This window comes from Cygnus olor, chromosome 1, assembly GCF_009769625.2.
Source record: "Cygnus olor isolate bCygOlo1 chromosome 1, bCygOlo1.pri.v2, whole genome shotgun sequence".
Lineage (NCBI taxonomy): Eukaryota > Metazoa > Chordata > Aves > Anseriformes > Anatidae > Cygnus > Cygnus olor.
The window spans coordinates 87,268,731-87,292,878 of NC_049169.1; the positions used below are offsets into that span (position 1 = coordinate 87,268,731).

The 24,148-nt window shown below is 39.7% G+C and overlaps 1 protein-coding gene across 7 annotated transcripts in view; it reads right to left on the reverse strand.

Moving 5' to 3' along the window:
* The window catches only part of EPHA6 (EPH receptor A6), a 542,377-nt gene that overhangs the window by 174,327 nt on the left and 343,902 nt on the right, over positions 1 to 24,148 (reverse strand). For all 7 annotated transcript variants that reach the window (XM_040567877.1, XM_040567925.1, XM_040567868.1 and 4 more), the window contains one exon: positions 5,411 to 5,535. In XM_040567877.1, the coding sequence (XP_040423811.1) occupies positions 5,411 to 5,535 (125 nt within the window). The remainder of the gene's footprint in view (positions 1 to 5,410; positions 5,536 to 24,148) is intronic.

Genomic DNA, 24,148 nt, shown 5'->3' on the forward strand with positions numbered 1-24,148 from the left:
ACACATAGTATGTAAAATATGGTACATACGTTTTATGGCTTTGAAATAATATGGTGCATGTATTTCTGGACAGATATATTTGCTTTAAACTACAGAATATTATTGTAGGCATACAATTCTGCAAGAGTAAATTATTTCCTCGTTTAAAATTTTCCACATTAATTTTTGTAAAAATAATTCTGTCTTTTAAGATTTGTTACACATTGATGTGCTCAAATCTTCACATTATTCCTATCAAGTCAATTTCCTCAAACTCTCTTATGTATTTTCATACTCAAATTCAGGATGCTTCATTTCAATTCATACTAATAAATATTCAAACAAATAGCAGTGTTTGCTTTAATATCAGAATTTAAGAGTGAGCATCACTCCTCATAGAAGTTAATTAAATACAGCTGTAGATTGATAGAAAAATTAACAAGGTCATATTCCTTTCCACATCTTTAAATCTGGTACTTTATCTACCTGCTTCATCAGCTCTTCATCTCTTTTTAAAATCTCATTGGGAAACTAATTTCCCTCTTGTCTCTACTACTTGGTTTTTTTCTCTCCTTTATTTATTAATTCAATGCTAAATAATAGTGGAGCGGAGGAAAAGTCATATCTGACATCCTACATATCTTGTCTACTCACTGTCATATAGACGTGGGTTAAAATTTTTATGTGAAAACTGCCTGTAAGTTATAAAAATCGAATCTGCCAACAAAATGAAGCATCTTATCAAAGGGATTTGGCTTTAGTGCAAATTTCACCAATGGACAAGAAAGCAAAGAAACATCAGCCAGTCTTTACATCCTGCATCCTGCTCCAGAAGCGTTCTATTTGGAGATGTCATTGCAATGCCTTGGATATTGCTTGGATGAATCCTATAAAATCTCTTCCCTATAGACCGACTTTATCAGCTAATTATATATTACCTCGTAACAGAAAATATAATCCAGCTGGTGTATTTGGGCCATATGGGAGAATTTAAAACTTAATATAGTTTCTGATATGTGTACAGCTTGGTATGCTTAACACAGCTCTCAGGAAACATTAATTTTTGATGATTAACTTTGAGGGTTTGGGTGGAAAAGGGGAGGAATAAGCATTTTCCAGTTCAGCTGCACCACCTGAAGTGCAGTTGGTATGGTTTATATCTACTGTGTACTGCGTTTCCTTTCCCATGAGAGAATTCCTACAGAAGGACTCAGCTTCACTGCAAGCCTGTGGCAAGGTCATATCAGCCTTCATCTGACTTGAGCATGCAACCTTTGTAGAGGTGATTAGATTATGATGCCCTGGAATCTTTCAAACGGTAAAAGTTTTAGTCAGTGTCTGAGTAATAGTGTTAAAGTACAAAGAAAAAAATTGATTTCTGTTAGCAAGGAAACAGAGATTATATTGATATCTGGAGTTTGATTTTTGAAGAGGAAAGACAACAATGCCTATGAAAGAATTTTTTCTTCTAAAAGTACTTTCCTGTTTGTGGAAGATATTAAAGATAAAATAGAATGGATAAATAATAGACTGTAGAACAGGGTAGACATCCTGTAGCAAGAGAGATAACTTGCAAATGTTTAGTATCTGTGAAGACTACAAAGGTCTTTGAAGAAATGCTTTTCAGAGTACATCTTAGATCTCTAAGGTCAAACGCTTAATGGATTCTTTGTGTGCTGCAGTAAAGACTCACTTATTGTCTAAGGTGACAAATGTTGCTAACTGTAACTTTTTCAGAATGATTCCAAATCTACTGGAAATAAGATATTTCAACTACAAAGCCTCAACATGCACTACTACTTTAGGATCATATTCTCTCTCTCTCTAGGTATACCATGTAACTATGCAACAGAAAACTTCTGGTCTTCACTGTGACAGAAACCCATAGCATCTTGGACAAAATTTCTTAGAATTATTGTTTACTTCGCAGGCCAAGTCAGCTCTCAAATTATGTCCTAGGTCACCTTATGTTCCCTACATTTTTGGCTGGAAAGCTGCAGAACAGAGTGACCCCTTGTCAGCCAACCCAGCAAACATACATGAGTGTATTCCTAAAAAAAGAAACAAAAAATATGTAGGATACATATAGAACTGGCTTACAACTAAGTTTTGCTATTTTCTCAAGATTTTCATTTTTAGGGACTGACAAAGGCAAACAATATTTTGTTAAAGTTATGAGTATTTTGCAGCAATTCGCTGAAGAAATGAAGCTCATATGGAAGAGGGTGCCTTAAAGCAGTCAAATTACTGAGCTCTTTATTATATTTTTGAATGAATGTATGGCTTCCGTACTTGTAGCTTGTTGGTAACTTCTCTACTTTATTTCTCTATTACTTGGTAGCACCTTTCTCAGAAGATGAGAAACTATTTTTCACAAAGAGATTAGAAGCTTGATCTTTCCATGGTTCTTTGTGTGCAACTTGTATCACACAAGACTGCAAATATAACTTTCATACAGATCAAGCACAGTCTAGCCTTATTCCCTTGTTCTGCTTGTTCTGGATATGCATGGAAGGATGCTTCTGTGTATTCTGAGTTCACCACCACTAATTTATCCTACTTATAAAATCATTGGAAACAGTCCAATTTTGTGGAGTGCTCACAGTATTTTATTATATGGCCACTGGACTTCTGTAAGTTTACAGATCTTTCATGAAACCATGGAAGCACGTGTCAAGAAATGGCTTCCATTTACAAGCTGCAGAATTCCTACTGGTTCTAATTAAAAGAAAGCATGCTCCCCTAGGGTCCCCAGTGTCTTCTTCATAATTTTGCAAATGTCACCAAGGAATCTTATAAGAAATAGATGTTCATAGTTATAAAAATTTTAAATCCTGAAGGGTTCTTCAGAGTTTCTCAAAGTTAAGAAACCGATACAACCTGTTGAGACCAGAATATTGAGTGTTTGTATTTGATGGAAACATTCAATTTCTTATATTGTATGTAAGAACGAAACCTCTTTTCTTTTCTAACAGAAACGACAGGTAAAAAAGAATAGAGATAGGACTGCAAAATCTGTTTCTTTTTACTAATTCTTTTGTATAACAGTACCTAATGCAAATGGACACTACTTTGTTCATTTTTACTGTTTCCTTAAGACATTAAGAAATTTTCTGAGCTTTTAATATTTAACTTATTTTTGAGCTTTGTCTCAACTTTTTATTCTCCAGAGGAGGATTGTCTTTGTGGTAGATTCATACTAAATTCAGTTAAATTGTTTTCCTTTTATCACATTTCTTGTAATTTTGCAACACCATCCCTATTTTTGTCACTTCTGACAATACAAATGGTGATATTTTCCCCTTTTAGGGCCATTAGGAAGCCTGAAAGATTACACTTGCTGTATCTACCCCTGACATTACACAGACTGTGCTGTTTAATATGTGGAGTTTCAAGGTGAAGAAGAAGGAATTTGTTAAAGTTCATGTTAATATTTTCTGACTTTGAGGTAGACACTCTCCCTCTTTTTTTTCAATGTACAAATCCCATTTGCATTTGGCCACTATACTTACCCAGCAGTATAGTTGTAATGTATGCTTCTTCAGCAATATTTAAATATAATTAAAGTGGTATAAAATCACATTTTGTAATTTAATACTGCAAATCAACAGAGTATTTTGCAGTACGAGATTATTTATCTCTCTAGAATCTGGTCTTCAAGAGAGCTGTTGCAAATCTGTCACATAGCTATTCTTCTGCTCAAATAAGTGGCTTTGTTACTGTTAGGTGCTGGAGTGTTTTTCTCTCATTCCACCTATTACGCAGCACTGACTGAAAGCATATCTGTTCTAAGTTAACAACAAAAGTGTACTGGAGAGCTATGCATGTAGTCCAGTTAGTGACTTAGGGAGAAAATAATCCCTGTACAACAGTACTGGAAGATGCCAGCAGTGCATTTATCTCCCCACACCTAAGAGGGAAGAGAAGTTAATGGTTAAAAGATACTCCTTGTGCATTATAAAAGGCGAAAATAGAAAACGGTTCTTTTTATTTTTTTTTTTTGCAGAAACGGACAGGAGCAGTTAAAAGTATATATATCACAGGGCCATGAAGCCTGTTTCTCTAGTCTTGTATAATGGACAGGACTTACCAATATGTAGATCTCTAAGAAGAGCTATTTGCCTTGTCACTCAGTATTGACAGATATTGGCAGATGATCTATTGATAAAAGATTTTTATAAATGTGAACTTTATAATTTAACATCCATATGAATGGTTTTGGATATTTGTTCCCATATAATTGAATAAAAACTTGCTATTTCTCTATTTTAATTCACTTGGTTATTATTTTAATAGAAATAAACAAAAAAGGGCAGTGCTAGTCATAGTGTAGTTTACTATGGTAATGGATCAAAACTTGAAAGAGTTCCATCAGTGTAGGAAAATAAAGTTTCCTTGCTTGACTGCCAAATATTCTAAACAAACTGTTTTCTCCCTCTAGCTATACTATTTAAATTACTTGGATTTTCCCCAGTTTACCCTTTTTTTCTGCATTATTAAAGCTGCATAATCTCAATAGAGAAGGGCAGCCAAGGAAGGAAATTCTGATATTTACAGAGCCTATCATCCCTAAATCTGTCTTTCATGCCTTGGCTTATATTACTGTTCTTTGTGGTCTTCTCACTTATCCATTAGTTCCATTCTGACTTTTAGATGGGGACAAAGAAACAGCAAGAACTGATTTAGCAGATTACTGTGTAAGATATGCACATCAAGAAATTCCTTCCTGTGTTTCAAGGAATAAAGACACTGATTTGCACTAAATTTTTACACCAGTGCTAGGCCCTGTAGCTAACAATGGAAACTATGAAATGTTCTGTGCTTTGGGAAAAGCAGGCTTCAGATTATGCTTTCGTAGGACATGCTGTCTGTTACCTTGTACCTTTTTCTGTAATGCACATTGTTGCCCACTTTTATGTGAAATACCGTAATTTTGACAGGATGCCAGAAATGTGACATAAATGCCATGCAGTCTCTATCTCTTGTAACCCTCTAAATTAGGCTAATGAACTCTATCATTTAAGCACAGATTATTGCTAAATAATAGCACAAAATGAAATTACATTGATGTTTACCTTAGATGTATTGTTTCGGTGCCACTCCAATGTAAAGCTTGTACAGTTTATACATCAAAACATTCTCAATCATACAATCAATTATCCATGTTCATAATTGCTGCTACTATGAGACAGGTATATCTACTGCCTGCATGCTGCTCTATTTGGTTCTGACATGAAACAAGACATTCATTAACAAGTCAGAAGTGCAACAACAAAAAATCTGTACAAAATCCAACAAAAAAAGTCTACTTATAAAGCATTGTATATGGGATCAAATGAAAAGTTTAAAATATTTTTTTTAAAGTACAAAAATAACAAAACATATTGATCTTTAGGAACTGAGTTGGGGTGATGCTGTAAGTGTGACCTACTTTCTCATAGTACTTGATCTCGTAGTCCAGAATGGCTCCATGGGGAAAATCCGGCTCTTGCCAGGAGAGGGCAATGCTGTTTTGGGAAGCCCAGTCCTTCCTTACCATACCTATCAAGGAGGGTGCTGAAAGGGAAAAGGATAACTAAGGGTTAAAGACGAAGCACACGGTTTATCCTTTCATCCCACTGTCTTAGGATACCAACCCGTGGTAACTTTGAGTGACCTCCAGGCAGAAAAGCATGACAGATGGCGATTCTCAGGGAAACCATATAACCTGGAATTAACATTGCAAGTACACACCAGTAACTCCTTCGTTAAAGTGCAGACCAGCTTCTGAGAAATGGCTATATACAAAAATACAGAAATGGCTTTTCTGTCGTTCCCAGAAAAAGGGGCCCGTGCCAGTCCCCACCGCTGGCTGTGCACAACCAGGATGCACTGCTGGCTCTGAGGACGTCATGTCCAGAGCAGAGCCGTGTTTCAGAAACAGTAAATTCAAAACACAGGATACTATCCTTTAAATGTCATAGCTCAGCTGTGTAAAATGTCCATTTGGTTTACCCCTTGGGGTAAAACAATGTGACACAACTTAAAAGAGATGCAACGTATTCTGTTTCTGCTAGCTGGGCTGACAGAAGCAAGAGTGTTTCAGCCCATCAGGGAGGTGGCTGTGTGTACGTAACACGCAGCTTGTTCGAGGAGGCCAGGGGCAGGGGCACAGTTATGGGCAAGCCATGGCAGCAAAAGTGCCCCAAGCCTATCTGAAGCAATTGACAGTGTAGGTCTGCGGCAGTGCGGCAAGCAGGACACTGCTTCCAGCAGCTTATGGAAGGGGCCTAACATGGGTGGATGCACCCAAGAGCCAAACTATCTCACTGTGGGGCTAAGTGATTTTAAGAATTGGATTTGCTGCCCTTTTGGAGAAGAAGGATCAGTGTCTTCTATGTAATAATGTCAAATGGTGCAAAAATTCAATTCTGGAAAACTCTTTGCTTATTTTATTAATCTGGTCAAGTATGGCAAAGAAAGCCTAGTATTCTCCAGACACTAAAGCTGTTATACTTGTATTGACATGCAGCTTTCCCAAATGTCACAACAAAACCAATCACATTGTTCAGCCGTCTTGAAGACAACCGAGAAAGTTGAACAAACCAGCTCTTAAACAGCACATCCGAGTTCTGCCAACTTCCTGAGGTTGTCTCCCACAAAAAAGGTGCTTCCAGTGGTTCACAGCTTTCCCTATTTGTCATTCAAGTAACATATACCACTTTATTACACACCCTCCCCCATTCCTCTCTTTTATGAATCTTACTTAACCTCTTGTAAGCTCCTAAGGAACTGTCTCCTAAAAATAACATGCTTTTTTGACTTCAGGTTTTATCTTTTGGATGAAGGAGTCTCCCTAGGAAAATAAAATAAGAATCTGCATCTAGTCACAAAATTCTGCACCTTTGTTTTCTTTCCTGTAAATATTTCAGGAAGTTTAAGAGATGAAAACAATCAATAAACTCTAGAAAGCAAACAAACACTAAAGAAAACAAAACTAATTGTTTTCCTTTGAAAGAAGGGAAGCTCTACACACAAACATGCATAGAACAATCTCCTTCTCTGTGATAGTGAGAGAAAATAAACTTCTATCCACTTTCAGCCCTCCCTGTGGATAACTATTGTGTGGTGTAACAATCCAGTCCACTTCGATGTAAAAAAAGCCAACAGCCCAACACATGATACTGAATGAAAAAAAAAAAAAACAACACCTACTAACAATGATATTAAGTGGATAAAATAGCTTACACAAGAAACTTTCCCACACCTGTACTTATGCCATTTTAACCACAGGTCTGATGCAAGGGAATGAGCGAAAAAAAAAAGAAAAAAAAGAATTCCTGCCTTGCCAAATAAAGGATTAATGTATCTATCAGGAAGTCCTTAAACAGTATAATGGAAGTAGAAACATAAATAAAAAGCATTCATAAATTCTGGGCAAAAATGTTATCCCTGGGTACGTATAAATACTCCCTCAGTTAAAATATTTTTGTTCTTGAAAATCGAGGGTGAAGCTGAGCTCTAGTAATATTACTCTGGGGTAAAATCAGCTACTCCAAGCAGGGAACAAAGACCAGTCTGTTTAAAGGAAATCACGAGGTAGCAAAAATGGTTTTGTACTTGTGAAACACTGATCAAGGACCTATGAGGGCAATTCCTCATATACATTTGTTTATTGTTTGTTGTTTTGAGTTATTCACTGGCATCAAGATGTGATTTAGAGGTGGAGTATAAAGGAGCTTTGCAGATTTGTCTGATACACCCTGTGTGCCTGCTCATGCCTGAGGGACCTCAGCTGGGCCACCTTCCTCAGCATACCGTGGCTTCATCACACTATGTTGTGGGTTCATTAATCCAATAACCAAATCCTTGCAAAAACATCCAGTTTGATTAGAGAAAGCACCAGGTTAAAATGCAAATATAATTATACTCATGGTCTTTCTAGGCTTTTCGAAATATAAACCACTGGTATTACACTTCTTCAGATTATGATCTAACCTTTGTATGCTCTTCATACACACTGCATGTGGTGCATTTTTCTTTGGGTTCTGATTTAAAAACTTGTATGACAATTTAAGTTTGTATTCAGCCTGAGTTCACTGCAGTGACTCTTCCATTTGAGCAAATGCATGTCATAACATAGTCTTGGTGTAACAGAAGATCAGCTCAAACACTCAGTATCAGAAGCAGCCCATGTCTTCTCCCCAGGAAACAACTCAGTAGCAAAGTAATGGAAGAAAATTACTTCAGCCCTCTTGTAAACCAGCTCTGCTTGACCTGCACTTGAAACCGAAAATCCCATGCAGCAAGGCTCATGTCACACCTGTACCACAGTGCCATCAAAATGTGAAGGTAGGTACATAAGGCTCTGAATACAAGAAGAATAATTTTGTTTGTACTAGGGTACTGAGCAAAAATTAGGACTTTTTCTTTTTTCTTTTTTTTTTTCTCAAAAAAAAAAAGCCTCAAAAGACTCATCAACTATTTCTTAAATGTTCAGAAGGATGATCCTACTATTTGTCACACACAGATTATCTACTCACATCTCAGAGGAAATAATTACTTAGAAAAAGAAAAGGATTCCAGTCAGAAAGTTATTGTACGAAGAAATGGGCAAATAAGACTAAGTAATTAAAAGCCGCAGCTAGCTCAGTTTCTATTTCTTTAGTTCTTGTGAAGTGGTTTTAAAAACAATACTTTCTATGGAGAAATTTCAGCTTCTTATATGAGTTGCTCACTAGAGCAGAAGTTATTTAGACCCTAAAGATCCTACCCATTTATTGTTTGAGCTCTCTAACTGTGAAATTGTAAGATAGGTAAATCCTATTTGCTCATTTATAAAGACTTCTCTAATGTTCCTATGATGAATCAATGGGAAGTTCTTTTAATTAGTTGTTTCAAATCCAGAAGCTGCAGGAGAGCTCTAATTTGGTTACCCAATGAAACCATTTGGAAAAAAAAAATGCTTAGAAGCCCAGCATGGCTTTTAATCACTTTAATGGCAGCATTTTCTTGCCATTGGTACTAAGCTGAAGGATGGTTTCTGGCTCTTGAGCTCAGTGTTGATCTCTGTTTTGTACCGAGGATTCTTTGCACCATCTGCTGTCTACGTTTTCCTCTACACTGTTATAAATTTCTTGAATTGCAATGAGTCATCTACAGCTCTGTCAGCTCCTCATTTAATTTAGTCTGATAAGTTCCTTTGTCTTTTCAAAATTGAATTGAAAGTTCATTCCTTAATTCAGAGCGAGCTTTTTTTATTTTAAATGCCTTTGGCTTCTCTCCTTTTCAGAATCCCTTTTCTCGTACTCTACATAGAGGGCAGAAAATGTGTATTTCAAATGATGGTTGGAATTCAGTATCGTTTCTCTAGAGAGTTTCTCTTCTTCCTAGATTGACTTCCATTATCTGTAACTGATTTCAAAACAGTGATCTGTAGGAGAAGCTTTTTCCCTTGAGTCCATTTTCTAATTTTCAAATTTCTTGTTTCATATTTTTAAAAGTAGGCACAGAATTTCCAACACTTCTCACCTGGTTTCTGGGGCTAAACAAATTTGATATATTACCCACTCACTATGAAAAAGCCTTAGACCCAGCAATTGCTGATGGCAAAAGCTGACCTGATGTCTGTCCGTATCTGGACTATACCCCTCTAGTATCTCATTTCAAACCTTATTTCTCTAGTGAAGAGAAACCACGTCAGTGCACTGACATTTTATTGGCTGTCAGAACAGGCCCTACTAGGAACATGTAAACACTTTTGTGTTAAAAAACTACCATCAAACAAACAAGATAAGCTACATCATCATTCTCCCCTTTCCTCCTTTCCTCCCTGCACTGCATCTGTTTTGCCAAGGTCAATGAAGTGTCAGTACATACAAGTTTGGGGTGGCAGGGGGATCTGAAATGCACATGTGGTGTGGTGAGGACTGCAACTCCGGTCATTTAGACACCATCCTCACGGAAAGGCTAATGATCTTCATGTGTAAAATACTGCCATTGGGAATAACGTGGTTTAATTTACTTAGGCGTTTCTGTACCATCACCATTACCAATAATAATCTGAATTGTAATAAATACAGGCTGTTCTTTCCTTGAGACCCCTGCCTGCTTCAAGACACAGGAAAGACCATACTCACCAAATTATAGGGCTTTATCACATTTTCTGAATAAAGCTTTCCCAGCAAAGGAGGGAATCCAGCCTCCTCCCTACCTGTTCTTTCTCTCCTACCTCAGCCACTTCCCAATAAAGTTGAGGAAAAACACTGACTGAGGCCCACTCAGCAACCAGTCTTCTTTTTGCAAACTCATTAATTGAATCCTCCTAGTTTCCTATGACACAGTTAGGGGAAGAAACATACTTTAGCATCCTCCAAGGAGCTTGCTTTCCTCTTGTTATTACATTAAGGGAAAGACTGTTGCAGGTGGAAGAATCATAGAATCATTAAGGTTGGAAAAGACCTCCAAGATCATCTGGTCCAACCATCACCCTGCCACCAATGTCACCCAATAAACCATGTCCCTAAGCACCACGTCCAATCTTTCCTTGAACACCCCCAGGGATGGTGACTCCACCACCTCCCTGGGCAACCCGTTCCAAAGCTTGACTACTCTTTCTGAGAAGAAATGTCTCCTAATTTCTAACCTAAACCTCCTCTGGCTCAACTTGAGGCCATTCCCTCTAGTCCTATCACGAGTTACCTGCAAGAAGAGGCTGACCCCCAGCTCCCCACAACTTCCTTTCAGGTAGCTGTAGAGAGCAATAAGGTCTCCCTTGAGCCTCCTCTTCTCCAGACTGAACACCCACAGTTCCCTCAGCCGCTCCTCACAGGACTTGTGGTCCAGGCCCTTCACGAGCTTCATAGCTCTTCTTTGGACACACTCAAGCACCTCGATAACCTTCTTGTAGTGTGGGGCCCAAAACTGAACACAGTGCTCAAGGTGCGGCCTCACCAGAGCTGAGTACAGGGGGACGATCACCTCCCTGCTCCTGCTGGCTGCACTATTCCTGATACAAGTCAGGATGCTGTTGGCCTTCTTGACCACCTGGGCACACTACCAGGTTGTGTTCAGGAGAGCATCAACCAGCACCCCCAGATCCTTTTCCTCTGCACAGCTTTTGAGCCACTCTCCCCCAAGCCTGTAGTGCTGCATGGGGTTGTTGCGGCCACAGTGCAGGACCCAGCACTTAGCCATGTTGAACTTCATCCCATTGGTCTCTGCTCATCGACCCATCCTGCCCAGGTCCCTCTGCAGGGCCTCCCTACCCTCTGGCAGATCAACAGGAAGAAATATCAGTGCTATGAGGACTAATTTGACTTTGGTTTCATGTCTGTGTTGGTCAGAAAGCTAAAGAAGATGGGTTTACTGTTCTTTAAAGAAAAAGACTTTTTCAAACTTATATCACAGGTAAATGGTATGAATTAATTTACACACAAAACTATGCATAACACTACAAAAGCTATGGTTACCTAATTCTCCAAAACCCATTCAACAGAAATTTTAGGAAATTAATGAAACAGATTATGGTATAAGTACATTAACTTTCTAATGTTTTGTCCTATTGCTTAATTATGATGCTAGAAAGTTATTTAGTAAAGCACCAATAATATTAGATTATAAGGCAAAAAGTTGTCTAGATTTGTATTTCTCATTATAAATACAGCCATACTGTATTTATAAATAAAAAGTGTCATTTTTTTTTCAAACCATACGTATGGACTATTTATAACTGTTAATCATAGAGATGTACCAAGGTCCAGTATTATTCTGGGTGGTAAAAACCTTTCCACTTCTTTCTATACCAGAAAATGCTATTATATATACTCATTATTTCTCTAGCCTAGATTCTGTAACTATATCAGAATTTCTATACTATTTGATGCTGAGTATGATTTTATATTATACATAGCAATAAATGAACTCTGGCTTTTTATTCGTGATCCCACACTTGGAAAAATTGTTATTTCAGGACACTGTAGGAAAAAAATATTGATTTTACTTCTGATTCTGGAAAGTCTGTAAGGGAGGTAATAAACAATAAAAAGATTTTTTCTTAGGGGAGACATATTACTCCAGTAGCAGAACTGGAAGTAATGAAATAACATTTCCTGATCAATGATAATGTCTTCTGTATTATTAGCATTTGCGCTATTTACCAAGGAAGGATTTACCAGGGAAGCTGAGGCCAAAACCCTTCAGCCTTCATTACTAATGCTACCCGTGATACATATTCTTGGTCAACTGACAAGGATCAGGACTGCCTATCGTCTCCAGCAGCCTTCGTTCCTACTTATTATTAGGGATTATTAGCCCTCCAGCAGAGGTGCATTTCATTCTTTCTTTCTTTTGTGTTTGTTGGTTAATATTTTTATTTTTGTAGGATAAGGGAAGAGACTATTTTATGGGTGGGGAATGTGATAGGGATTCAGGAGACCTACGTTTATATCTTTTCTGGTCACACTCTAGAGATTTTCTTCAATATCTGTGACTGAGCTATCCTAACCTACAACAGGAATGTCAATACCTTCCATTATTTCCAGTATGAAAGCACTTCCATATAAGTGTCTATATGGGGGGCTGTATAAAGGCTAAAAATTTATAGATTAAGCACAAGTTCACATAGAAAATCTCCAGTAAATATGAACATAAATTATTTTTTTATAAAAAATATAGCCTCTAATGAATCACTACATTTTAAAGATGTGTACATGGCTGAAACATCTTTGTGTTTATCCTTAATTCAGTAATAATTACTTTTCTTATCATACAAGGCTGCTTCCAATTAGTACAGGTACTAGATAAGATACTTGATTCTTCACATAATAGAGTCTCTTATCTTCCTAATCACTTCAGTGGTAATTTACAGTTATAATGCTTGGAGGGTATACTATTACTGGCTCGAACTTTGGAGTTCAAAGTTGAATATGGACTTTTCCTGACAAGGCATTAGCAAATTAACAACTTGGGGTGTAAAATAATGTTTTTAGTTTATATTCTTACACTAGTTCCCTAAAGGTTTGCATTCGAAAGACAGCATACCAATACACTTCTTTTGAAGCACTTCATTTACTCAAAAATATGCCTCCAGCAAGCTATAATTACAATCTTTCCCTCCATTTTAAATTCTTTCCCCTTGCAGATTTTCTTTGCTTGCTCAGAAATGGTGGGAAGAAGCCAAGTGAACTTAATCCCATTATTAAAAAACAGATTCTGCTACAGTGTTCTGGGCTAAAGGTCATGGTAGATGTAACCCCCAAATCTCTTCCAGGCTAAATGCAGATTTAACATAATTTTTTTCTACTACGTTCCGTAACACAATTCTTTATTCCTTGCTGCTGAGTTTCTCTCTAATCTATTGCTGGTCTTACGTATGAAGACAGTAATTATTCGCCCATACAATTTTTCAACACTACAGATTTTCTTTCACTTGCAGAACATGCTGCCATTCATTATTTTACAAGCTTGAGACAGAAGCACTCCTAGATCTTTACTACTAACAGGACTTGCTCAGTCCCTGTTTCTTCAAAATGGATTGTATCAGGAGATATTTAAAAGAAATTCTTTAAAATGAAGTCTTACCACCTGTCAACCTGTATGGATGTTCTGTTCTCTCTGATGAGGTGTATGTGTGAAACACACCCTCAAAGTTCAATATTTTATATTTTATTTTAAAATATTTTGCATAATTACTATTACAGTGAACAATTTAAAATATTTAATGATGTATTTCTTTAAATTACATTAGCTAAAATAATCACACAAATCTTTTCCAAAAATGTATGTTTTAAGGAGTTACTTTATATGCTCTGTATTTCTGAACCAAGCAGGATAACTTCAGTTCAAAAAAGCCCAGTGGAAATGTAAACTTTCAGGAATCATATGCAAACCAAAAAACCTGTAAAACTGAAATGAGTCCCCTGCCATATAAATGGAAATAATGTCAAATCAATGCTCTCTGACAATCAAAGGGATTTGCACCAGAATAATCAAATTCTTGGCTCCTTTCCATTGCCTTTTATTGCTGGAGCTGCCAATATGCAGCTTAAAGATGTAATAGGTCACTGGGAATCCTGCTGAGGGGCCAGCTCCCCCCAAATCAGAGGTTTCTCTGTCTTTGCTTGGCAGAAGACAACGTTATGGTTGTGTGGCACCAGCATGCGAGCTCAAGTCAGGTAGCAGCATGAATCACAGCAGGCTGAATCACACAGCAAGAACATGGTATTGGGTACCCATGGTACCCTTCATTTCATCTCCTTCTCCCAGGCATTTTGTTCTGGATCAGGTGATGGGCTGCTTGATGGCACTGGGAAATGTATAAGAGACCCCCCTGCCCCAAGCAAATCACTTTCCTTCCCATCACCTGTTATGATGACTGTAAACCCTGCAGCAAAAGTAACAGGATACATGTTCTTAAGCAGAAATTTTTCTGCTTTTGCAAACTCAAATGTTATGTGTTGTATTGCTCACAGTTCCTCCTGACTCAGATGTTGCCACTCATTGCTGTATACCATTTCAAACCAGTGTGTGTGCTTCTGGGAAACTACTCCTGACATGAAGGATTCCTCCTAAAAATGATGTCAGGGTCGCTTATAAAGTTTCCTTTCTAGGAAATCTCTGTTATAAGTGAAGGAGGTGGAAGAAATTGGTTTACCAGCAGAATCAGATTGCAACTATAATGCTGTTAATCAGCATGAAAAAAGATGTGCTGCAGCCAATGTGTTATGTGAGTTATAAATATCGTCCCAGCACTGCTAGATGCCCTATGATGCGGGGACAACCTGTGGTGACACATTTGTCCGAAGAACCTTGTTTTCAGACGCCTAATGTAACCTGGGAATTGGTATAAATTTATTGGAAATACAACTTGAGGTTAAGAAGGTGTCATTTATTGCAGCGAGATGTCATTATCGAAACAGAGCTGTAAGTAAGTCTCATTCAACAACAACCCCTCCAGGGTCAAGTGGAACCAAATTGCTCTGCAGAACTTCCTGCTGCTAAATTGATCACAGAAGTTTGAAAATGAAATAAGCAGGTTAAAAAGCACTAGGAAATCTGCAATCTTTTAACTCCATTAATTGCTAGTCATCCTGGGATGTAACAGACGAGCCTAAAATGTACAATCATTTGATGAAATCTTCCCTGCTCTTGTTTGTATCAAAATATGAAACTACAGATTGTAGGTCATTTTCTGTCAAACAGTACTTTACAGGTCTGAAAGAGGTTTTTATTTTAGCAAGGAAATCATGAATGCTTTATTTGAACACCTCTGAACCTTCTGTAAAAGCTGTTTGTTGGCATGTGCAGAGAATGTCAGAGCTACTGTACTTTAATATTCTCAGTTAATGAAAGTACATGCAGATACATCTGATACTGACTTAAAATGTACATCTTCCAACAATTCTCCCACAAATGTTGGTTCTTACAGAGCATTTCATTTATCAGTGATGCAGAATAAATATGCCCTCATAAATTGATTCTCCCAATGACGTTACAAACAAAGTTATATTACATACATAAATGCTAAAACCACTCCAAAGGTATGTTGTTATCTGCTCTCTACAAAAAATTATTAGAAATGGTAACAGCTATCATTTAGTATGCCTCTGCAAACAGTTTTATGTGCATGGTCATGCATCCTTTAAATCTTTAGTATGCATACCTATGCACAGAAAAGCACACCCTTTTAAACCCTGGCATATAGACTCACAAGACAGACAATGTGAAGCACTTCCAGAAGACCAGTATGTTACTGGCTTGTACTTGACGCACATGAATCACTGAAAAGCACTGTTGCTGTCAAATGTATGTTAGGTGCTCAATTTCTTGTCACAGAATCACAGATGCACAGATTCACAGAATGTCTGGGGTTGGCAGGGACCTCTGAAGATCATCTAGTCAAACCCCCTGTCAAGCAGGATCACCTATGGCGCACTGTGCAGGATGGCATCCAGGAGGGTTTTGAATATCTCCAGAGAAGGAGACTCCACAGCCTCTCTGGACAGCCTATTCCAGTGCTCTGTCACCCTCACAGTAAAGAAGTGCCCCCTCATATTCAGCCCAAACCTCCTGTGCTTCAGTTTGTGCCTGTTGCCTCTCGTCCTGTCACTGGGCACCACTGAAAAGAGACCGGCTCCATCCTCTCAGAGAGAGACAGGAGACTCCAGAGGGCAGTTTCTCACGCCTATCAGAGACACCTCCTGAAGGTGGCACAGACTGCACACTGAAGCTGCCTGTGTGAAGGCTGGACTTGAGATGTCTGCCAGCAGATCAAAGGTATCACCCAATTTCAGTCACAGGGTTCATTATATGCATCACTACTAATAGCAAAGAATCTTAGGACAAAATCAGGCATGGATCTTCTTCATAGGTGACCTCTAGAGCAATGCAAGAGCAATTTTAGATATGTTAACATCCTAAACAAAGTGCTTTTTCATTTGGTTGTATTTGTATGACCCAACATAGTGTTGCATAGACATATCTGAATTAGCCAATTAGCTTGCGTACTGAAACTAATACACCTGCATTAGCTCAGACTGATTAATTCTTTTGAGAAGACACTAGCACAGTAATGAGCTATGCTGGAAAGATAATGGAAAGATATCAAGAATTGGAAAAAGAGCAATTAATGGAAGGCTGACTTATGAGCTGAGGTTAAGGAAAGATGATGCACACTGATTATGTGCAAATAATAGCAGTCTATAAAGGTAAGTTATACCAGTTCTCTCCTGATGTCTACGAATGGCAGAGAGAACTAATGAATAGAAGTAGCACGGTCAAATTATCAAGAAACCATAGACAAGGAACACATGCTGTAGTGTAGTGAGGGACCATTTACTTCTTCTATTAGTTAGACCACTAGGATGTCTGCACACCTCTGAGTCTGTGGACAGGCTGTCAAGGTGAGATACAGAAGCAATGACACTTAAAAGGAGCATGGCAAATCCCTAAAACAGAACAACAGCTGGGTGGAATGGACGGATAGCCTTTCTTACCTCTCATTTCAGACATGTCTAGGCTCTGAGGCTCAGAAAAGGCAAAGGCTGTTTGTGAACTACTGCACTCAAATATTGTGAAATAATCTTCAACAAGTTTAAAAAACAAATGTCTTTTATGTGCTTTCCTGTTTCAAGAAGATTGAGACAAAAATCTCTACAGTTAAAGAACCATTGGGAGCTTAAGAGCTTTCATCCTTCTGATCAACAAAACAGAAGAGCCTAGAAATTAGGTCAGAAAACAGGCCATAAAAGAATTTCTAAGGAAGATTTGTAGAATCCTGGGCAATTATGGAATAACCTTACAAAAGGGAAGATTTTTCACCTATTCACTGCTACTTAGCTTATGCCCTAGAGCTTGTGGTTTTATACCTGTTACACATATCCATGCCCATACACTGATAGACAATCTGCTGACAAAGATACAAGTGAGAAAAACAAACAAACAAACAAAAACTTATGCATTCACAATTCTAGATCAGTGCATCACTAAGTTTAATGAACCTGACTTTTATTTTCAGTAAATTAATTATCTGATGATTACCCTCTTAACAAAAACCTGTGAATCCTCAGGGATCTTTCATTATGTCCCTTTGGTATTTCTATTATTTTTCTTTGCGCTGTATTAAACAGATTTGGTGTTCTTCCAAGTTCTGCATGCTGAACTGTTTGAACTATTTGTATAAACTTAAAGTTTTCTTCCCAAGCGTACTCTTCATCTACCTGGTAATTACAGGCCAGTCAATCAATGTCATGGCGGCCCAAGACCATGTCCGGACAGCTATTGACTGTCCCCAGTGTGTAACTCTACAACGTCTCTGAGCAGCCTCTGCCAGTGCTTGGTCACCTTCACACGCACATTGTGATGTGCAGACAGAACTGGCTGTGAGAAGAAATGAAAAAGGAGGTGTGTGTGTTTGGAGAGACGGGTGGAAAGGGAGAACAAAAGCAAACAGAAAGAAAAAAAGGAAATGAGCAGGTGAGAGGACAGGATAGAAGTGAGGCCAGGCGAGGAGGAATTGCTGTGATGCAGCTGTAGTGCCTGCGACAGCACCCGTTCCAATGCCTCCCTACTCTTTCTCAGAAGAAATGCCTCCTAATTTCCAACCGAAGCCTTCCCTGGTGCAACTTGAGGCTACTCCCTCTAGTCAGTCTCACTTCAGTGCCAGGTAAAACTATGGAGTGTTTTTTTTTTAATGTTTTTATTTTCATTTTTCTTCTGGGAGTTATTGAAAAACTCACAGAATTGAGTTTATTGAGGCCCACTGATGGGCATCAGTGTGCCTGTCAAGGGCCAGGCTGGAGAATCTGCCTGTCGCAGACATCCCCTGGGTGCTGGTGCCTCAGGACTGAGCACATCGGACACACAGAAGACACTGCTCAACAGGCAGTGGGAATTGCTCTGGAACAGTTTCTCTGCAGCCAAACGGTATTTGGGGTCCCGGGCAGCTGAGGAAGATGTTGTGCGGAGGCTTGCAACACAAACAGCTGATAGCAGCCAGGCAGTGACCACTCAACCTCTTGGAGAGAGTCCATTCCGTCCAGGAGCTTCTGCCTATGCAGATGCCAATAAATTGCTAGTGTGAACAAACGCTCTGTCTGTGACGGCCTGTGCAGCACTTTGGGGGGGAACATGGACATAGGGTACTGAGTGCACTGCTGACACACAATTGGGAAGCATTTTCCAAACAAAGAACCACAGACCAGCTCAAGTTGGAAGCGACCTCTGGAGGTCACCTGGTCCGTTTCCCCTGCTCAAGCAAGGCCACCTAGAGCAGGCTGCCCAAGACCGTGCCCAAGACGTGGTAATTACAGGCCTGTCAGTGTCGCCTCAGTGCCAGGTAAAAGTATGGAGAAAATTATTCTAGGAGTTACTGAAAAACACTTGAAAGACAACGCAGTCATCGGTCATAGACAACACAGGTTCATGAGGGGAAAGTCCTGCTGAACGAACTTCGTTTCCTTTTACGACAACGTTTCCCATCTAGTTGACCTAGGGAAGCCAGCTGATGTCATCTCTCTGGATTTCAGCAGAGCTTTTGATACTGCTTCACACAGTATCCTTCTGGACAAAACGTCCAGCCTACAGCTAGATAAATGCATAGTATGGTGGGTGAACAATTGGCTGAAGGCTCAGGCTCAAAGGGTTATGGCAAATGGGGTTTCATCAGGCTGCTGGCCAGCCCCTAGTGGCATTGCCCAGGGCTCCATTTTTGGTCCGGTTCTCTTCAATGTCGTCATAAAAGACTCGGGCGTAGGACTTGAAGGTGTTTTGAGTAGGTGACACTAAACCGGTGACACTGAACTGGGAGGCGCTGTTGACTCCCTCAAAGGTAGAGAGGCCTTGCAGAGAGATCTTGACAGACTAGAGTGCCGGGCGGTCATCAACTGTATCCAGTTTAACAAGAGGGAGTGCTGGATTCTTCCCCTGGGAAGGGGCAATCCTGAACATACATGCAGACTGGGGGATGAGAGGCTGGAGAGCAGCCCCACAGAAAAGGAGCTGGGGGTTCTGGTCGATGGCAAGTTGGATAGGAGTCAGCAGTTCTGGGCACCGCAGTAGAAGGAGGGTACAAAACAACCAAAGAGTGTCCAAAGGAGGCCAACAAAGACGGTGAAGGGTCCAGAGGGGAAAACTTATGAGGAGCAGCAGAGGTGACTTGGGTTGTTCAGCTTAGAGAAGAGTAGGCTGAGGAGCGACCTCATCACCGTCTACAGCTTTCTTTTCATCTTCCTTTTCACCAATATTCTTTTCACCTTGATAATTTACCACAAAGACATTCAAGAAATCGTATTTATATCAGAAGAAGAAAGAGCATGTATGTTTTGCATCACATATTAAGAGAAGAAGAAATTTGTCACTGCTTTAGGGACCTTCCGTGTGACATGATAAGTCTTCTCATGTCCAAGAGCTGCAAGGACCTTCCCACAAACTTGCAGCTTGCAGGGAGGTGAGGCGAGGGGGATTGCTGTGATGCGGCTGTGGTGCCTGTGACAGCACAAAGGACAAGTCATAGCGGGGGAGCTGTCATCAGGACCAGCAGCAGGCAGCGCCACCGCACTGTGACCTTGGCCGTCGGTGAGTGCGGTTCGCACCTCCTGCAAGCCATGGCTCGCCTGATCTTCCTCGCCCTGGCTGTGCTGGGCATTGCCCAGAAGCCATGGCTGGTGAACGATCATCTGGATGCAGATGGGTGCGAGAGAATGCAGCAGTATGCAGAGCAGCTGATTGAAGGCACGGTTCGGCTGGTGCAAGAGATGGAGGAGAGGAGCCAGCAGCAGAGGGGGTGGCCCTGGGAGCTCTGCTCTTCACTGCATTGAAGCAGTGGCAGCTCTGGGCCTTGGTTGAGCTCCTTGTCCTGATCTTTGGGCTCTGCCGCTGGCTCAGGAAACGGAGCCGTGAGACGGGCAGCAGCAGCGAACACGGCAGCTCTACAAGGGAGGAGGAGGACGATGATGACACAGATGAAGACAGTGACTTTGATGACAGCTGGGATCTGGGCAAAGTTTGGGCCGATAGCACCCAGTGGCCGGCACCCTACATGGCTGACAAGTGTCCGTAAGCGGCAGGTCCAACAATTGGCTGAAGGCTGAGGCTCAAAGGTTTATGGCAAATGGGCTTTCTTCGTGTTGCTGGCCAGCCCCTAGTGGTGTTAACTAGGGCTCCTTTTTCGGTCCAGTTCTCTTCAATTTTTTCTTAAATGACTTGGATGCTGGATTTGAAGGTGTTTTGATTAAGTTTTCGGATAAGACTAAAGTGAAAGGAGAGGCTGACTCAGTCCATACCTGGTCTCAGATATATGGTTTGATTTTCGGGTCATCGTGTGTGGAGTCAATTCAGAGCATGCACAAAAGCAGAACTTGAGAATTTGGAAAACTTTCAGTTTGACAACTTATTTAGTCACATATGGGAGTTAAGCACTGTCATTGTTAGATGATGGTATTGCACAATACTGTATCACTGGCGTAACTCACAAAATACTGTTCTTATGAATAAAATATTATTCAGCCTCTTTTACTCTTTCTCTTAAGTATATCATCATATTTCATGACCTCTTTAGGTATTTTAAGTAATTATCAATATCTCTCTTTTTTTTTGTGTGTGTGATTCAATTTTGAGTCTGGAGTTTGATTGGAAAGTTCAGGAAATTATTATATTCACAAAAGTTATCTGATGTTCTCTGACAAACAAACAAAAAACAAACCGTAAGATCCCCTAATTCTGATCTACGTTTCTCAGTAGTTGGCAATGATCTCTGCTTCTGTCACATCCACCTTAAATTTTCAATAACATGCAATATTTTCAAATCCCTCTGTACTCGAACATATGGTGAAACCTGTGCAAAACAACCACTGAAACACAGAACAACTAATAAGGGAAGCTTTTATATAGGGGAAAAAATATCTCTATACATGTAGCAATCCCTTGTACACCATCTTGAGGTGTTCCTATCTTACCATGGCCGTGAAAGGGTACTGACAAATCCAGATGTGTGCACTCTAGATCTACTAGTTCTGTGTGTATCGTTCAGAAGATAATGGTTCATAAAATGTGATAAAAAATGAACTTTAAAAATAGCAAAATAAATAATGCAGTGTACCTTCCTAACAATTTTCTAAAAATATTGTGCTTGCACAGAATAATTCTGTGCCAATAACCTTATGGAAAAGAATTAATGATAACAAATGGGCTATTTATGTATTGCAATTTTTCATCCCAGATGTGCTTGTTATCATTTTCAGGAACCCACATCAATGGTATTAATTTGCTGAGCCATCATGCTAACTTTGCCATAAATCAGAATTTTCTGTGCTTCACTAATGATCATGATCACAAACCATTAGTGGTGTTGATTTAGCTACTCTAACCATGGGTGGTCAGATAGATTGTGATTGGGTTTATAACTTTCATGTAATGCAAGCTGATCTTCCCCTGAAATGTCTTTCCAAAAATTTCCACTTTGACTGAATGCATGAAGACTTGAGGAAGAAAGCCTGTTGGATAATTAATTCATTGGCTCTGGCTGACAAGAGAGGATTTGGTTGATCTAAGAATGCATTCCTCTTCCTGCAACCGCTTTGAGTTTGGTGGTGTTTCATTATCAGTCCTCACTTTCTGATCAGTTCCCTTTATATTTACATCAGAGGATTCAGTTACTTTAGGAATCTAATTCAAACGGGATGTCCAAAATTAGGAGCATCAAGACCATGTACAAATAGTGCAGGCAGATAGTGCCTCCAGATGGAGAGGCAGAGCACTGATCTTAGATTTCTGAAATAAATAAGCACCCTATGCCGCCTTTGGTGCCTCACCAAGCAACTGAGGTTCACAAACATACCTCCATGAGCTAAATGGGATTTCGTCTCTTAGTGCTGCTTGTCCAGAGACAGACAATTTTCCCTTCCTCCAACTTCACACAGTTAAACAAGACCTTAGAAAACACAACTAAACCCCATTCTCTATTTATAATCTGAAGATTATAAAATGGCCCATCTTAAAAGTGTTATGAGCTCAGGCTGTCTGGTCTATGCCCTGCATCTCTTCTCAGCATCTGGACTGGGAAGACAGAGCTGAGCCACAAGGTGTCTCCTAGTTCTTTCTGCAGAGATGAGAATGAGTGAGACCGATGCTACTCTTCTCCCACCCAGGACCTCCTAATTGCTGTGTGCTTTCTAAAACATACTCTGCATCTCTGCTAATGCACCTCTTCAGCTGGAAGCATCTCGTGCTGTATGGTCCTAATTTGTCCCTCAAGCACTGTACTCAGTGAAGCCACACAACAGAACAGTGGAAGGAATATAGCCATGATGTGTGCAATTATATATTTAAAATGTACTGTCTATCTCTACATTCATGCACGCATTTTACCTTTAAGCTATGTCTTCTATAAAACCAAATCCACACGCAAAGAACTGCACTGACATAATGAACTTTGCTTACAAAAGTATGCAAATATGGCAAGACTTCTAAAATACTGAATTATCTTTCCTCAACCAGCAGGAATTTCTCACCTTTAAAACAAGTTCACAAAACTACCTTACTATTTTTTTGTTTTTAAGTTAAAAATCATAGTAGTCCTACTGTGGTCTGTTTGGCATCTCCATGTAATATCTTTAAAAAAAGATGCTTTACCACTTCATAATGCAATCTTTTGCATCAGAACCTCCCATCAGGCATTCAAATAAGTCCTGTTGTAACATCTCTACACCAATTTAAAAGACGCTGCTTGCTTCCTTTTAAAACAGGTAGAAACATGAGCGTGGTACTAGAGATTTCAAGATAACAATCGCTATTACCTCACGTTTTTGTAAACACACAGTCCTGAATACAAAACTACCACAGAACAGCTGATAGGAGGTGTTTATTGGCATCCTCAAGTAATTACAACTAGAGAATCTTACGGCGAGGAGGACAATAGTTGATATATTTCGATGCTTACACTGCTTGATGAAATAATTATGAAAATTTTGTATCTTTAAGAGTGACTTGTATGTGGCATTCAGAATAATCACTTGTAAATATATTTGCTGTTATGCTAAATATATAATTGAAATATTCAGTTCTCATAATTCCAGTTCAAGTGGCATAAATGCGCTATTCTCAGCGTCTGAAGCATTCGTATTCTACACAATCAATTCACAAGTTTAAAGAGTTTTTATATGTATCTTGTTAGCAAGCTATCTACACTTGTTCTCTCATGCTGAGCACAGCAGGGCTACCGCCGGCTCCCTGATCCCCCAGCTGACTTCCAGCCCTGCAGGAGAGTGCGGTGCGGCCTCAGAGGTGCCAGTCCTGCAGACTCCCATGCTCCTGCCTTTGCTGATGGGCAGCCTGGGGGGCTTTAGTCGCAGTTAACCCTCACTGATGTTATCATCTTCCAGCCCTGGGGGTGGCCTAAGGCTGAGGATCTCCCTGTTTGCTCCAGTCCTGACCCAGCTCTCATCCTCGCTCCCCGCAGCTGTGTGAGCGCTGGCATTGAGCTGCTTGGTGGTGTTTGAGTTTGTGGCTTCCCAGATTCCTGGGATCTACCAGGCATGAGTAAATATGGGTTTGTATAAAGGGAAGGCATGCTTTATAACCTGCTGGAGTTCTTTGAAAGTGTCAACAAACATGTGGTTAAAGGGGATGCATTCAATACAGACTACATAGATTTCTTAAAGGTCCTTGACAAAGTCCCTCACCAGAGTCTCCTAAA